This window comes from Eulemur rufifrons, chromosome 11, assembly GCF_041146395.1.
Source record: "Eulemur rufifrons isolate Redbay chromosome 11, OSU_ERuf_1, whole genome shotgun sequence".
NCBI lineage: Eukaryota > Metazoa > Chordata > Mammalia > Primates > Lemuridae > Eulemur > Eulemur rufifrons.
Genome location: NC_090993.1, coordinates 1,913,018 through 1,928,511, shown reverse-complemented (window position 1 = coordinate 1,928,511; position 15,494 = coordinate 1,913,018). Strand labels below are relative to the sequence as shown.

Here is a 15,494-nt window from a genome sequence, read left to right as displayed (position 1 = left end):
GGGAAGGTAGGGCTGGGGAGAGATTTGATAAAGGATACAAAATTACACCTAGATAGATGGAATAAGTTGTTAGTGTTCTATAGCACTATAGGATGATAGTTAAAAATAATATATTATATAGTTTCAAATAGCTAGGAGGAGGATATTCAATGTTTCCAACACAAAGAAATGATTAAGTGTTTGAGACGACGGATATGCTAATTACCCTAATCTGATCGCTATACATCACACGTCTCAGAATATCACTAGGTACTTCACGGTATGTGCAATTATTATGTGTCCATTAAAAAAATTAAACTAAATTAAAAAAACAAGTGAATAGACAAGCCACCGACTGGAAGAAAATATATGTAAAAATATATATCTGACAAAATTATATTCTGTAAGGAAAGTCCTAAACCTGATGTGAAATTTGAGCAGAAGGATCAAGGAGAGAAACAGAAGCCTCAGGGCTGTAAGAGCATGCTGTAGGTTACGCACGTATCTGTAGATTACAGACAGTGCATGTAGATAATAGTTTTATAAAATACAGATTACAAAGTTCATTCTGATATAAGATGGATGCCTTTGGCTACAGAGATAAATTACTTCCAATCTGTCAAAGTGAAAATGATAGAGACATAGAAAATACTTTCATTGTTATTTATTCAAAACTATCTCTGGCATCATTACGAACATATAAACTCTGTGGGCTATGGCTGGATAAGAACGGAGAATAATGCAAAGAATTTATATGGTAGGCTAATAGGAATATAGATAAATATTTTCTTATTTTCTCTTCCAATATTAAATTTCTGAAGGGGGGTGCTACATAAACACAAAACTTTAGCAAATGATAAAGACAAAAAATACTCACTTGTCCTAGGATTAAATCAAAAACCATCAGAACAGTGGGGATCCCTTCTAATCCTGCTTGAATAAACACCTTTTTCAAGACTTCTTTGAACTCTGTGTAGGTGTAGTTGTGAGACACAGGGACGCGGTGCAGTCTGGTGTCTGTCAAGTAACAGGCCATGGTGGCACAAGTTTTTTTCCCACATCCATCTATTCCGATCTTTGGGGAAAAAAAATACAACATATGACTTCTATATATTGTCTGGAGATCTTTTAATACATACTTTTCTGTTTATTTGTGACAGAAATTTGGACAGTCAAAATACCTTGGATTATTTTTATTTACAACGTTTTGGGGAAGTATATTAAACATAACTTAAGTATTTCATCAAAGTTTTATAAGATATTCATCACATTTAATATTTCTATTTTCACAGCCTCTTGAAACATATGAGATAATTTCACTGGAAAGATAAGATAATTGGGAAAAAATGGCACAGATAGGTTTATAAACTATCATTATGTCACTGTCAAAATTTGATTCTTCCTTTATAAGAAACCAGGTAAGTCTTTTATTTTTTATTATCATCTTTTTAAGTCAGGGTCTTGTTCTGTCACCCTGGCAGGAGTGCAGTGGCATGATCATAACTCACTGAAACCTCAAATTCCTATCCTGCCTCAGCCTCCCAAGTAGCTGGGACTACAGGCACATGCCACCACGCCTGGCTAATTTTTCAACTTGTTTGTAGAGGCAGAATCTCGCTCTTGCTCAGGCTGGTCTTGAACTCTGGCCTCAAGCAATCCTCCCACTTCCGCCTCCCAAAGTACTAGGATTATAGGCATGAGCCACTGTGCCCGGCCAGGATAAATCTTTTATTGATAGGAAAATACCTATCTATACTATTACTGAATAGTACTCTATTGTGGACATATTCACGTTTTGTTTACTCATTGACGGGCATTTGGATTGTTTCTACTTCTTGGCTATTATGGATAACACTGCTATGAATATTTTCATAACAATCTTTGAGTGGACATTAATTTTCTCTTGTGCAAATACATAAGAACAGAATTGCTCAGTTATATGGTAAATCTATGTTAAACTTTGTAAGAAATAGCCAAACCATTTTCCAAAGCAGTTGTACTATTTAACACTCCCACCACCAACATATGAAAGTTCAGTTTATCCACAATCTCATCTCACACTTGTTACTAACTTTCTTTTTGATTACAGCGGTTCAAGTGAGTGTTTAGTGTTATCTCATTGTAATTTTAATTTGTATTTCCCTAATGACTAATGAAGTTAAACATCTTTTCATGGGCTTACCAGCCATTCATGTATCTTCTTTGGTGAAACATCTATTCAAACTTTTTGTCCATTTTAAAACGTACACTTAATTAGAAGAGTTTTAGATTTACAGAAAAATTTCCAAGATGACACAGGGAACTGTCATATACCTCATATCCATTTTCCCTTATTATTAACAACTAACATTGGTATAACACATTTGTTACAGTTAATGAACCAATATTGCTATGTTACTAACTACAGTCCATAGTTTGTTCCGATTTCCTTAGTTTTTACCTACTGTGCTTTTTCTGTTCCAGAATCCTCTTTAGGGTACTATAATAAATTTGTTAGCCAAGTCTCCTTAAGCTCCTCTTGGCTGTGACAATTTCTCAGACTTTCCGTGTTTTTGATGACCTTAATAGTTTTAAGGAGTAATGATTAGGTCTTTTGTAGAAAGTGTCTCAGTTGGGTTTTCCTGATGTTTTTCTCATGATTAGACTGGGGTTCTACGTTCTCGGGAGGAAGTCCATAGGGGTAAAGTGCCCTTTTCACCACCTCATCTCAATGAGACATATCATCAACCTGATTTAACACTTCTGATGCAGACCTTGATCACCTAGTTGAGGTAGTGTTTGTCAAGTATCTCCACGGTAAGGTTACTATTTTTTCCCCTCTCCATACTGTACTCTTTGGGAAGAAGTTACTATGCATAGCCCTCAGCTAAGGAGTAGGGAGTTATGCTCCAACTTCTTGAAGGTTGGACTATCTGCATACATTATTCTGCATGAAGATTTGTCTATTCTCCCCCATTTACTTATTTATTCAATCATTTATTTATATCAGTATGCACCCATGGATACTTATTTTACACTTTGGGTTATAATCCAAAATTACTTTATTTTGTTCCTCCAGCTTTGGCCATTGGGAACTCTTTTAGCTGGTTCTTGTGTCCCTCTGACATACCCCATCAATTTTTTTAGCATGTCCTTTCTGGCACTACAAGATGCTCCAGGCTCATCTTGCATATTTCCCATCCTGGTCCTATAATCAGCCATTTTCCTAAGGAGCCCTGGTTCCTTTGATTGGAGAATGTCATTAGAAACCGAAATCTAGATGCTAGGCATATGCATTGCTACTGGAGTGTGTCACTGGCCTGTGAGCCGTCTCAGCTCACACAGCAGGGGAATAAATGTTTGTATACAAACCCTTGTATATCTACATTCCTATAAAGATTTCTATATGCAATCATCTGTATCAAGCTAAACATAAATTCAACTTAAGTCTCCAACTCTGATACATTACTACATGGATCAGTCCGGCCTCTTCCCCTTGCTTGTCTGTAACTTCCCACTCCAGAAAAGAGAAAACTGGCTCCCACCAGGTGCCATTCATGTACTTCATTACTCAATTCTGGTATATATGCATTGCGCTATGAGAACGGTTGACTTTGTCCCCGTGGGAAACTACTGTATTAGCTGGAGTACAGCGCTTGGGCACAGTTTCTTTTGCCTTGAGTCTTACAAACTCCACTCACTTCCAAAGTTCCTTAGGTCGGCTCCTTTCCCTCATCTTCTTCAGTGAGTTTGTGTCACACATTTGCAACATGGTTTGATTATTCTGTCACATTCTGATTTCATCCTGGGATTACCATGCCTCTTAAATGATTTTTTAAAAATTTGCATACATTAAGGTTCATTCTTTGCACTGTGAGTTCTATGGGGTTTGACAAATATACAGTGTCACGTGTTCACCATTATAGCATCATACAAAATTTTTACCTCTCAAAAAAAACCTGTGTTTCACTTTCCCTTCATCCCACCAAACCCTTGGCAACCACTTATCTTTTTTTTTTTTTATCATTTTCATAGATGTTCCTTTTCCAGAATATCATATAATTGGAATCAAATAGTATGTAGCCTTTCCAGACTGGCTTCTTTCACTTGGAAATATGCTTTTAAGATTCACCCATGTCTTTTTGTGGCTTGAGAGCTGATTTCTTTTTATCTCTGAATAATTTTCCATGGTATCAATGTATTACAGTTTGTTTATTGATTTGCTTTGTTGAAGGACATCCTGGTTGCTTCCAATTTTTGGTGATTATGAATGAAGCTGCTATAATCATTCATGTGTAGGTTTTGTGTGGGCATAAGTTTTCACATCAGTTAGGTAAATATGTGGGAGCCCGATGGCTGGATCATATGGCAAGACTATGTTTAGCTTTGTAAGAAACTGCCTAACTGTCTTCCAGAGACCGTGCTGTTTTGCATTCCCCCCAGCAATGAATGGGAGTTCCTGCTGCTCTGCATCCCTATGAACAATTGCTATTACTCAGTTATTTGGATTTTGGTCACTTTCACAGGCATGTAGTAGTGTCTCATTATTGTTTCCCCTAATGACAATTGATATTGACCATATTTTCATATGCTTCTGTGAGGTACCTGTGTATTTCTTTCCTTTTAGTTTTAGTTGGCATATAATAAATGTACATATTTATGGGATACAGAGTGTTATTTCCATATATGTATGCAGTGCATAATAATCAAATTAGGGTAATAAGCATATTGATCACCTCAAACATTTATCATTTCTTTGTGCTGTGAACATTCAAAAATCTCTCTTCTAGCTTTTGAAACCATACAATAAATTACAGTTAACCATATTCAGCCTGTGGTGCTATTTCTTTCTTCATTCTTTTTTTTCTTCTTCAGAATGGATAATTTTTATTGACCTATCTTCAGGTTTGTGGATTCTTCCTTCTGGCATCTTAAATCTGCTGTTGAGCTCTTCTAGTGAAGTTTCCATCTCATTTATTATAATTTTTAACCCCAGAAATTCCATTTTGTAAAATAATTTCTCTTTATTGGTATTCTGTATTTGAAGAGTCATTGTTGGATACTTTCAATTTCTGAAATAGATATTCTCCTTTAGTTTTTTAAAAATGTATTTATAACAGCTGCATTTCCAGATGTCTGCCAAGCCCAACATCTGGATCCCCTTCAAGACAGTTTCTATTGACTGCTCTTTTTCTGTGTATAGTTCATACTTTTCTATCTCTTTTTATATCTTGTAATTTTTGTTGACAACTGAATGTATTACATAAGAGATCGTCTGCAATCTTTAAAACTGATGCCTTAAATTGAACTGCTCATTAATATTAGTTTTCTTGTGTTCTTTTGATAGTTCAACAATACAATCCAATTGGATTATATAATATTTACTTTTAAAAGTCATGTATTATTTCTTCTTTAACTTACTGAATTAATCTGAACTTATTTGAATTCTCCAATCTAGATTATGACTATTTCATTGTTTCTTACCTGTATTAAATGGTATTCATTAAATCATTACACTCTCTCCAGCTGCCCCCACATATTAACCCAGCCTCTAGTTAGATTACCAGTTGCAAAATTGAACCCTAGTCATCAATATCGCACTATCTAACTGTGATATTTAATTGGGAAAAATAGTAACAGGAACAGAGGAATCAGGAACTTGCCGTTTTTTACCTTATATTTTTAATAGGGGCTCTTAGAGGATAGATAGGTTCATGAGAAAACCCCTATAGATGGCAAGGTTCCATTTGAATGCAGGCTTTTAAAAATTGCTCTGAATATATATTCTCTGGTATTTTAGAATTGAGAACTTGTAAATTTACTTGTTATTAGAAAAGGGTTGACATACTAAAGAAGAGAGTTACTTTGTAGTTAAAGAACTAAACTGAGAGTGCATACACTTTAGGAATAAAAAAATAGCCTCCTAAAAATTGCAGTAAGACAGATAAAATCATAGCCATAATATTGCTTACATTCTAAATGTGGAGACAGATAATTAATAAATGAAAATTTAATACATAATATAATGCTAAGGACTAGTAAGAAAAATGTAGAATAAGGGGATAGCATGACAGGACTGAGTGGAGGAAGAAGAGGCATGCGATTTTAGAGAAGGGTAACAGAGAAGACTGTTGCAGTGGTCTAGGTGAAGATAATGGTGGGTTACATAGGATGGTGGCTGTGGAGATGCAGAGAAGTGGGCAGATTTGAAATATATTTTGGAAGTTGTATTTCCAGGATTTATTGACAGACTGAACATGAGGAATGATGGAAAAGTGACAAGACCGAGTGACTCCTGGGTTTCTGGCCACAGCAGCAGATACATGGTGATGCCATTTATGAGATGGGAAAGGTTAGTAAAGATGTAGTTTTGGTGAATAGAAAGATTTGCTTTGTATTTTTTTCTTGATCCCATTTTCCAATTTTAATTTCTTTTAATTAATCTTGTTGCACATATCTGTTTAAATAAAGGAGTGTTTAAATAAAGCTCTAGCTTTTCTGAATGCAAAAAAAAAGTCCTTTTTGGAAGAAAAGGCATAAATTAATAGTTATACATAAACTATAAAATAAATAACTAAATATTAGGCATAAATAACTTAAATTCATAAATAACATGCTTTATGTAACTGACTAAATATGTTGGATTTTATTTAGCTTTCCAAAAGCTTTTCTTTCTCTATTCAAGGTATTTGGGAATTTTCCAAAAATGTAACTCCCAGTTGTTCTCATGAGAAACAAAACCTGGTGCAAAGGCTCATGTTTCTAAATCAATATTCAAGTAGGTAAACTATTTTTGAAGTCAGGATCCATCTGCACAGATACTATATTGACACCGAGGATACACTAGAGATGACGCAGGATTCACCAACTTTAGTCACATCAAATGCCTTCCAGAAGCAAATACCATTTTTATATGCTGACACATTTCTTATGTAAACTGTAGAGAGGACAAGGGTCCTGTCCTGTGACTCAGTTACTGTGATTTTTCATAAAGTGTGGGTAAACAAAACTTCTGTAAGCAAAATGGATGTTACCGGAGTTTCTTAATTGTTATTTTGCAAACTTAAAAACATTTGAAAAATTTAAATTCCTACCAGCAACATGTGACTCCCCAGTTGTCGAAGGACCCTTGTGGCTCTTGTGATGTGTTCTATGGCTTCCTTGAAGAACACCATAGGATGAGAAATCTAGCAGAGAAATGACAACAAATAAACTGATTACAGGTATAAAAAATCAAATGTGTATTGTGGTTTTATATACAATTTACTTATAGAAATAAAAATGACTATTCTAGTAACCCAGTAATCTAGATCCAGTAGGTTGGTTTGCATTAAAATTCAGGGAAAGTTTGCACAATAGGGTTACTGCTATGCTAATATTCTTGTGAGTGGTATTAAGGAGGTGGTGGTAGGGCTGAGGGAAGAGAATGAAGAGGAGAACAGCAGCAGCTAGGCTGCTCTCCAGTTGTTCTGTCTCGGCAGGTAGGACAAGTGGTGAGAGGAAGAGACTTAGGGAACTGGTTTCTGGTATCAGTGATTTTGTTGGTGTCTTTGTTCCAACATATCTCTGCCCACAACAAAATGGGAAAGATGTAAAAAGCCACAACCATTTTGCTGTCCCTTGTTGCTACTTTGCACCTTGTTACCAAGCTCTCTTTTACATTTTTTAACTTCATTAACTCTATTCATTTAACTCCCTATAGCCTCAGTTGTGCACTTTGTCTTTAAAATTACTCCCTATCAAGTGAGACAAAATAAGAATAATATAAAACTGTACTTCTAATTGTCTGCTTTGAAATATGAAGGCATGCTTTTCCCCAATCTCTCCTCTCTCTCTCACACACACCTTAAAAATATTTGATTTGCTGCACATATATATATATATAAATAAATATAGACATATATAGCACTTCTCAGATTTTTACATAGTATATGGCTTTACCTCCAAAGATGTTAAACCCAACTTCATTTGGAATTCATTAAGTACATTTTCAAGTTTATGATAGTCATTGGTATTCTGATAGATCTTTTTTCTATGAGATTTGTTTACATCCAAGAAGTCCACAAATACAGTTGAGTCATTCGTCAGGTCTTTGGTCCATTGAATCTATTATAAGATAAGAATTTAACATTATTTGTTAATAGCACAATTCTACTTGTTATCAAAACTAGTATCATGTAACTCTATCAGAGAAGCTCCTGGCACCATAGATCTAAGACTCAGGAGCTCTTAACCTTTTTTGTGCCATGAATCCCTTTTGGCAGTGAAGCCTGTGGACCCTTTCTCAGAATAATATTTTAAAATGCATACAATAAAATATGAGGATTACGAAGTAAGCCAAATATAATATAGTTCTATCTAAGAACTCTTTGAGGGTCTGTGGATCCTAGGTTAAGAACCCCTGTTGCTGGAAATATCTTGCAGTTCCACTGCAATTTGAGAAAAAGAATCTTCCCTTAGTCAGTTGTTAATTACCACCAGTTTTGCAAGTTTCCACATGACTTTCCTGGTCCACTTGGCAAACTCTTGCCTATCTTTCATATCAAGGTCATGAGCTATCTCTTCTTTGAAGTCTGACCATTTCCCTTGCCCTAAAACCAGATAGATTAAATAACTCTTTCCTCCCTTGTTCCACCAATTATTATGCCAACAGGTCTGTCCTAGCACTTACAGAAATGGGTACCACTTGCTAGGCTGCAAGGTGCTTGGAGGCAGGGCCCACACTTCTTCCATGCAGTCCTCAGCACTTGCCTCACTTGGTATCTGGCACCAGAATTCTTGATAGGCGTTCAGAAGACGTTTGTTTGGCAAATGGTTAAATGCAGGTTGAGGGGCGGTATGGCATGATAATTAAGAGAATATCTGTCATCAGATATCCACCACTTAACTAGCTGTGTGAACTGGGCAAGTTCTTAACCTTACTCTGCTGAGTTTCTTCAACTGTAAAATGAGGATAATAACAGGACCTACATCACAGGGTGTTATGAGTAAGATTACAGTGAGTAATGATATGTAAAGCTCTTAAAACAGACCTTGGCACAGTGTATTAATTATTAGAGTTATGTTGTATTTTTTTAAAAAGTCAACCAACCAATTATGCGATAGAGTATAAACCCAAATTCTCATAGGAACAATTTACATCCTTACATACTTAAAGGAAGTGTGGTTAAAACAATCTTTATTTTGGGTTATTGTAGCTACTCTTGCTGTCCACAGAGCGGACCCCTACCAGGGTAAGACCTGACTCCCAGGATATTTGCTTGCTCATTTCCTACGGCCTCTACACGTATTTCTTAGTCTGCTAAACTCTCAAAACTGAATTGTGGTTGGCATTTACAGGGAGTTTAGGAGCTTCTCCTGAGGCAGTAATAAGCTCTCTTTAGATTATTATTTTAGCAAAGCCTCTCCAATCCTTCATTCGTTCCTCATTCATTCATTTATCCCAGATATATTTATCAAGTACCAATAAGGGGTGAGAGAATGTCAAATTCTGGGGATTTAGAAAGAGATGATAATTAATGGTCTCACTTTCATGGAATGCACAGGCTGGAGAGAGAGATAAGCAATTACATTATAATAAGTTCTACGACAAGAAAAGCCTGTAGTCCTATGAGGATATAAAGAGGGGCCACTTAATCTGGAAAGGAGGTGGTGTTGGCCAGAAAAGGCCACCAAGAGGTAGGAAGCATGAGCCAAGTATTTTACATCAAATACCATTTTAGGTGATGAGAACATTTAGAATTTACTCTTTTAGAGACTTTGAAATGTACAACAGACTATTATTAACTATATTCACCATACTGTGCAACAGAGCTCAAAAACACATTATTCCTCCTGTCCAACTGAGGTTTTGTACCTTTTGACAACCATTAACTCCCATTCCTCCCGACCTGGAGCCTTTGCTAGCCACCATTCTACTTGCTGCTTCTACTGTTGTTTTAGATTCCACAAGTAAGTGAAACCACGCGGTATTTGCTTTTCTGTGCCTGGCTCATTTCACTGAGCACAATGCTTAGGAGCCGAGTCTCGAAGGACGGCCAGGGTGAGCCCAGGGAAGCACCTGCAGGTGTAAAGGAAGAGGCCATAGAGACTATGCCGCATTCTGGCGAGAATAAAAGGGCAAGATGCTCGGATTTCCACCCCGGATGGAGGCTTGGACAGTAACGCCAGTCCCTGCAGTGGGGAACACTGGGGCAGGCACCTCGGTGGTGGAGAAGGTGCAATGGATGGTGGCTGAGGATGGTTTTACACATGTTGAGTATGAAGGGCCCAGAGTAACATGGGGTAGATCTAGAAGTCAAACCAATGTCTAACTCGAAAGTTGACACTCTTTCCACCAAGCCACCTGTCTGCATTTGAATTGTAGATATAAAGTCTAGTTCTTTTCAGTAGTATGATAGCTTACATTTATTGAACACTTACTATGTTCCAGAAACCAGTCTAAACATTTTACACAAATTAGTGCTATTAATTCTCACCACAGTCTTATGAGATAGGTACAATTACCACCCTTACTTCAGAGATGAGGAAACTGAGGCACAGAGGGTCACTTGCCCAAGGGCAGCTCATAAATGGAGGAGCTGAGTTCTCAACTTGGGCGGAGCCTGTGTTTATAATCTCTACGTGCAAGTGCTGTTCAGGCTGTTAGAGAAGAAAGGTGAGAATGACACAAGAGTCAGCTAGAGATTCTAGTGTCTCAGGGAAGGAAATTAGGGACAAGATGACTCTGGGGCATCATCAAAGAGCATGGGAGGCAATGGAAGAAGAGCTGCACACTAGGTAGAGACCTGAAAGACGCTAGGCAAGTGAGTGAAGGTGGTGGTGGATGTGGATGTGGAAAAGGAGTTAACCTTGGGTCCCAAGGGAAAGATTATTATACCAGATGTTAAAAAAAGATTGAAGGGTAGGAACAACATGAATCATATCAAGAAGGGTCTGGCTGAAAAACAGAAAACTTGGACTGAGGCCGGGCGCGGTGGCTCACACCTGTAATCCTAGCACTCTGGGAGGCCGAGGTGGGAGGATCGTTTGAGCTCAGGAGTTTGAGACCAGCCTGAGCAAGAGCGAGACCCCATCTCTACTAAAAATAGAAAGAAATTATATGGACAGCTAAAAATATATATAGAAAAAAAATTAGCTGGGCATGGTGGCGCATGCCTGTAGTCCCAGCTACTTGGGAGGCTGAGGCAGGAGGATCCCTTGAGCTCAGGAGTTTGAGGTTGCTGTGAGCTAGGCTGACGCCACGGCACTCACTCTAGCCTGGGCAACAGAGTGAGACTCTGTCTCAAAAAAAAAAAAAGAAAACTTGGACTGAAAGAAAGTGATGGGAGGGTCCAGAAATAGTTTTCTTTTTAATAGACGGGGTCTCACTATGTTGCCCAGGCTGGCCCTTGAATGCTTGAGCTCAAGGGATCCTCCCACCTCAGCCTCCTGAGTAGCTGGGAATACAGGAATATGCCACTTTGCCTGGCTCCCAGAAATAATTTTAAAAGCTTTCTGAATTTGTGACTTATCTAAAAAATATGAATGTATATGAACACACACAGATATATTTACAAACATAGATTTACATACAGCCATGGGCTACATAATGATGTTTCAGTCAATGAAGGACCACATGTATGACAGTGGTCCCCTAAAATTAAAACGGAGCTGAAAAATTCCTATCACCTAGGGACATCTAGCCATCCTGACATTGTGGCACAACACATTACTCACGTGTCCGTGATGATGCTGGTATCAACAACCTACTGAGCTGCCAGTTGTGTAAAAGTATAGTACACAGTGCTTGATAATGATAATAAATGACTGTGTTACTGGTTTATATATTCACTATATAGTATACTTTTTATCGTTATTTTAGGGTGTACTCCTTCTACTTACATTAAAAAAGTTAACTGTAAAGCAGTCTCAGGGACATCTTTCAGGAGGTAAGGCACTGTTGTCACAGGAGATGATAGCTCCATGCACGCTACTGCCTTTGCATATTTTCCAGGGCGACAAGATGTGGAGGTGGGAGAGTGATATTAATGATCCCTACCCTATGCAGGTCTAGGCTAATGTATGTGTTTTTGTCTTCGTGTTTAACAAAAAGTTCCAGAAGTATAAAAAAAGTTAAAAATAGAAAAAAGCTTATGTAATAAGGACATAAAGAAAGAAAATATGTTTGTACAGTTGCACAATGTATTTGTGTTTTAAATTGTGTTACTGCAAAGGAGTCAAACAGTTCAAAATACTGAAACGTTTATAAAGTAAAAAAGTTACAGTATGCTAAGGTTAATTTATTATTGAAGAAAGAAAAATTTTAAAAATACATTTATGTAGCTTAAGCGTACAGGATTTATGAAGTTTACAGTAATGTCTTGGGCCTTCACCTCACTCACTCGTACTCACTCACTCACAGAGCAACTTCCAGTCCTGCGAGCCCCATTCATAGTAAGTGCCCTACACAGGTGTATCTTTTTACATGGTATTTTCACTACACCCTTTCTATGTTTAGATACACAAACACTTACCACTGTGTTACAGTTGCCGACAGAGTTCAGTACAGTCACGTGCTGCAAAGGCAGCCTGGGAGCAACAGGCTGTACCATATAGCCTAGGTGTGTAGCAGGCCATAAAGTATCTAAGTTCATGTAAGTACACTCTAAGATGTTCACACAATGATGATATCACCTAATAATGCATTTATCAGAAGGTGTCCCTGTTGTTAAGTGACACATAACTAAATACACATGTTATATTCTGAGTTTATATGCACGAATGTATAACTGTCTTTATCTCTATGTATAAAATTTGTATTATAAAATTCTCTTACCGTTGTAAGATATTATCATGTTCTTGAATTTATTATATTTCTTGGACTACTATTAGAGGATGAGAGAGAGAAAGTGGCACCACCAAAGAAGACAGAAAAAGAAAAGAAGACAGAAAATGAAGGGTCACCCTTGCTTGGAAAGGAAATGTTCTTAATTCTGTCGAGAGTAGATAGCAAAAAAGTCTACTAATGGAGCTGAGATCACTGCTCCATTCAGTCACATTCTTTTTATTTTTTTATTTTTTTTCTTTTTTTCTCCGACTGCCCCTCCCCCAGTCACATTCTTTTAGTGTGAATCAGTTTATTGAAATGCTTTTCCTTTGTGACTAAAAGACAGGCAGTGAGAAAACTAAAGTTCAAAGTGCTGGAGAGGGATGAAGAGTCTTCCTGAGGTATCAAGAGAGTGGACAGTTTGCTAGCACTAAAAAAACGGGCAGCTTTGAGGCACTTAAGAGGCCAAAAACATGAGCAAAGGCACCAAGATCTTATCATCTCCATCACATCTATACTTTTAGACATTTTCAAGTAAAAAATGGAATTGTTAACAAAATAAAGTTTACTTAATACTATAGAAACGTTTGGGGACTTTTGTTAAACAACATTTCTGGCCAAGAATCCATTTAAAATAATTTTTAAAATATAAGTTTACCTGAAAATAGCTCTTGACTTCCTTTGAAAGCAACTGATAAAAAACGCTTTTTTCAGTGGACTCAATTAGGCGATCGTGAAACACTCGGGTGGCTTCGTGAGCAAAGAGCAGAGCAGCCATCTCTTTGGAGTTAACAACAGCCTTGTCAGCTTGCAGCAATCCTAGGAGAAGCTATTATTAAAAATAACATTTTAGAAAAACATTATCAGGGCAGTATGTAAAGACTCAATTTTTCCAGACTAATGTTCCATAAAAATAGAAGCAATTATCCAAGGTAAGAATTGTCAATTTCTACATGAGATAATCTGAAATTTTGATGAGATGGGAAAGTTATAAACCAGGGAAAACTGGCATTGTCTGACCCTTGTGGGGGAGTCAGGGACTCTTCAGCCACATCTAATGGAGGCCTTGCCAGGATGGGAGTCCGGACCATGGTGTTGACTCGGAGGCAGCACGCTGGAGGTGATGTAGAGGTACTTCTTGATGTTAGTATGTTTCAGCATTCTAAATTTGGATTTTAAAAAATCTTACAACCCATATCAAATATTATATGTACTATTTAGGGCTAAAGTCCCACAACAAGAAGAGGATGATATCAAATTCAAGAACCATTTTTCCTAACATCAATTTTGAAAATTATTTGGCCAAGGCTGGTAACTAAATCAGAACTGCTTGCAAAATCTGAAAATCCAAGCATGCTTATGAAATCCATACATGTTTTCATTTTCTGACAGCCACAATAAAATCTCAGAAATAAAGCAAAACAAAAATCTATATTATAACTTTGTCACTTCTTTCCCTGCTGAAGATCTTAGCCAATATTCTAATAGTCTTAGTGGTTTCATCACTGAATTCTCTGCATGAAATTATTTTAACAATTCTTTTCAACTAACTCATGGGATAAGCTGCTATAAATATGCATTTCTCTTTTTTTCCCTTTTCACAATTTAATGTTGATAGTACCAGTGAGTAGGGAAATGGAGAGAGAGAGAGAGAGAGAGAGAGAGAAAGGGGGGAGAGACAGAGAGACTCAATTCAGTAAAATTACATCTCCTCAACTTAAATTTTTAAAAATAAACTAGAGAAAGAAAAAACTGGAAGACAGAGGGGAGGCAAGATGGTTGACTAGAGACACTGGTCACCAGATCAACTCAGAAAGAAGGAAAAGTTTTGAGATGAAAAAAATATAGCCCAGGTGTAATTCTGAACCTACCGGAGATTCCATGGGAAGAAGCTGCAGAGCAGAACAAGAAAGAGCAAGATTTCAGCAGAGATCAAGCCCCATGGAAAGGGTAGGTGGGGGTGTTTGTTTTCCTCCCCTCACACCTCGGGCAGACTGCAGGCTCTGGAGCTGCTGGAGAGCTTCTCTAACCTCAAGAGCCCCAATGCTGCCACCACCAGTGAATTGAGGGCTTCTTGTACACGGAACCAGGCTCGCTCCCCATCATCACAGACAAGAGCCAAGAGGGCAGGCACCATACTGCTTCTCCACCCATTGTGTGCTTTTGTCCTGTCCTGGGAGCTTCAGCCCTTCAGCTTTCTTGTCACTGGTCCCCAAACATTTCCCAATACCTGCCAGACGGTGGTGGCCACAGGGGGCTGGTGGATCCCACGGGAACTGTCTGATCTCAAAGCTTGGACATTCAAGGTGGGCTGCCTTCAGGGGACGGAGAGTTGAGTAAGGGGTGGGAGTGTGTGTGTGTGTTGCCCTACAGCAAAAGGGACCAGTGTGCCAGCTCTCCTCCATTCAGACTCTTCTCCTCCTCCTCCCCTCTCCCACCCACACCTGCCAGTGCAGCCGTGGTAGTTCGTGGTAGGTCGGCATGGGTGCCCCAGAGACAACTGAGCTGGGGCTGTTTCCTCTCTGTTGGCATGCCCACCACACCTAGGCTTCCACAGAGAGTGGGGCCTACGCCTTTCCTCCCGCAGACCCGCAGTGGACCAAGGGGTGCTCAGACTGTGAGCTCCCTGCCCGCCCCCCGGCTGCTGCTTGCCTGGCTGCTCCAGCAGAGCAGGGCACCATGAAGCAGAGGGGCATTAAGAGTACTTCATCAGTCCACAGACAACTCA

General features: G+C 38.3%; 1 protein-coding gene across 1 annotated transcript in view; it reads right to left on the bottom strand.

Annotated features, from left to right (window-relative positions):
* Positions 1–15,494, bottom strand: part of DNAH14 (dynein axonemal heavy chain 14) — a 190,996-nt gene that overhangs the window by 67,771 nt on the left and 107,731 nt on the right. The window contains exons 51-54 of the mRNA XM_069484603.1: positions 13,425–13,595; positions 7,900–8,064; positions 7,053–7,145; positions 857–1,054 (exon numbers count right to left, since the gene is read on the bottom strand). Coding sequence (XP_069340704.1) covers positions 857–1,054; positions 7,053–7,145; positions 7,900–8,064; positions 13,425–13,595 — 627 coding nt within the window. The remainder of the gene's footprint in view (positions 1–856; positions 1,055–7,052; positions 7,146–7,899; positions 8,065–13,424; positions 13,596–15,494) is intronic.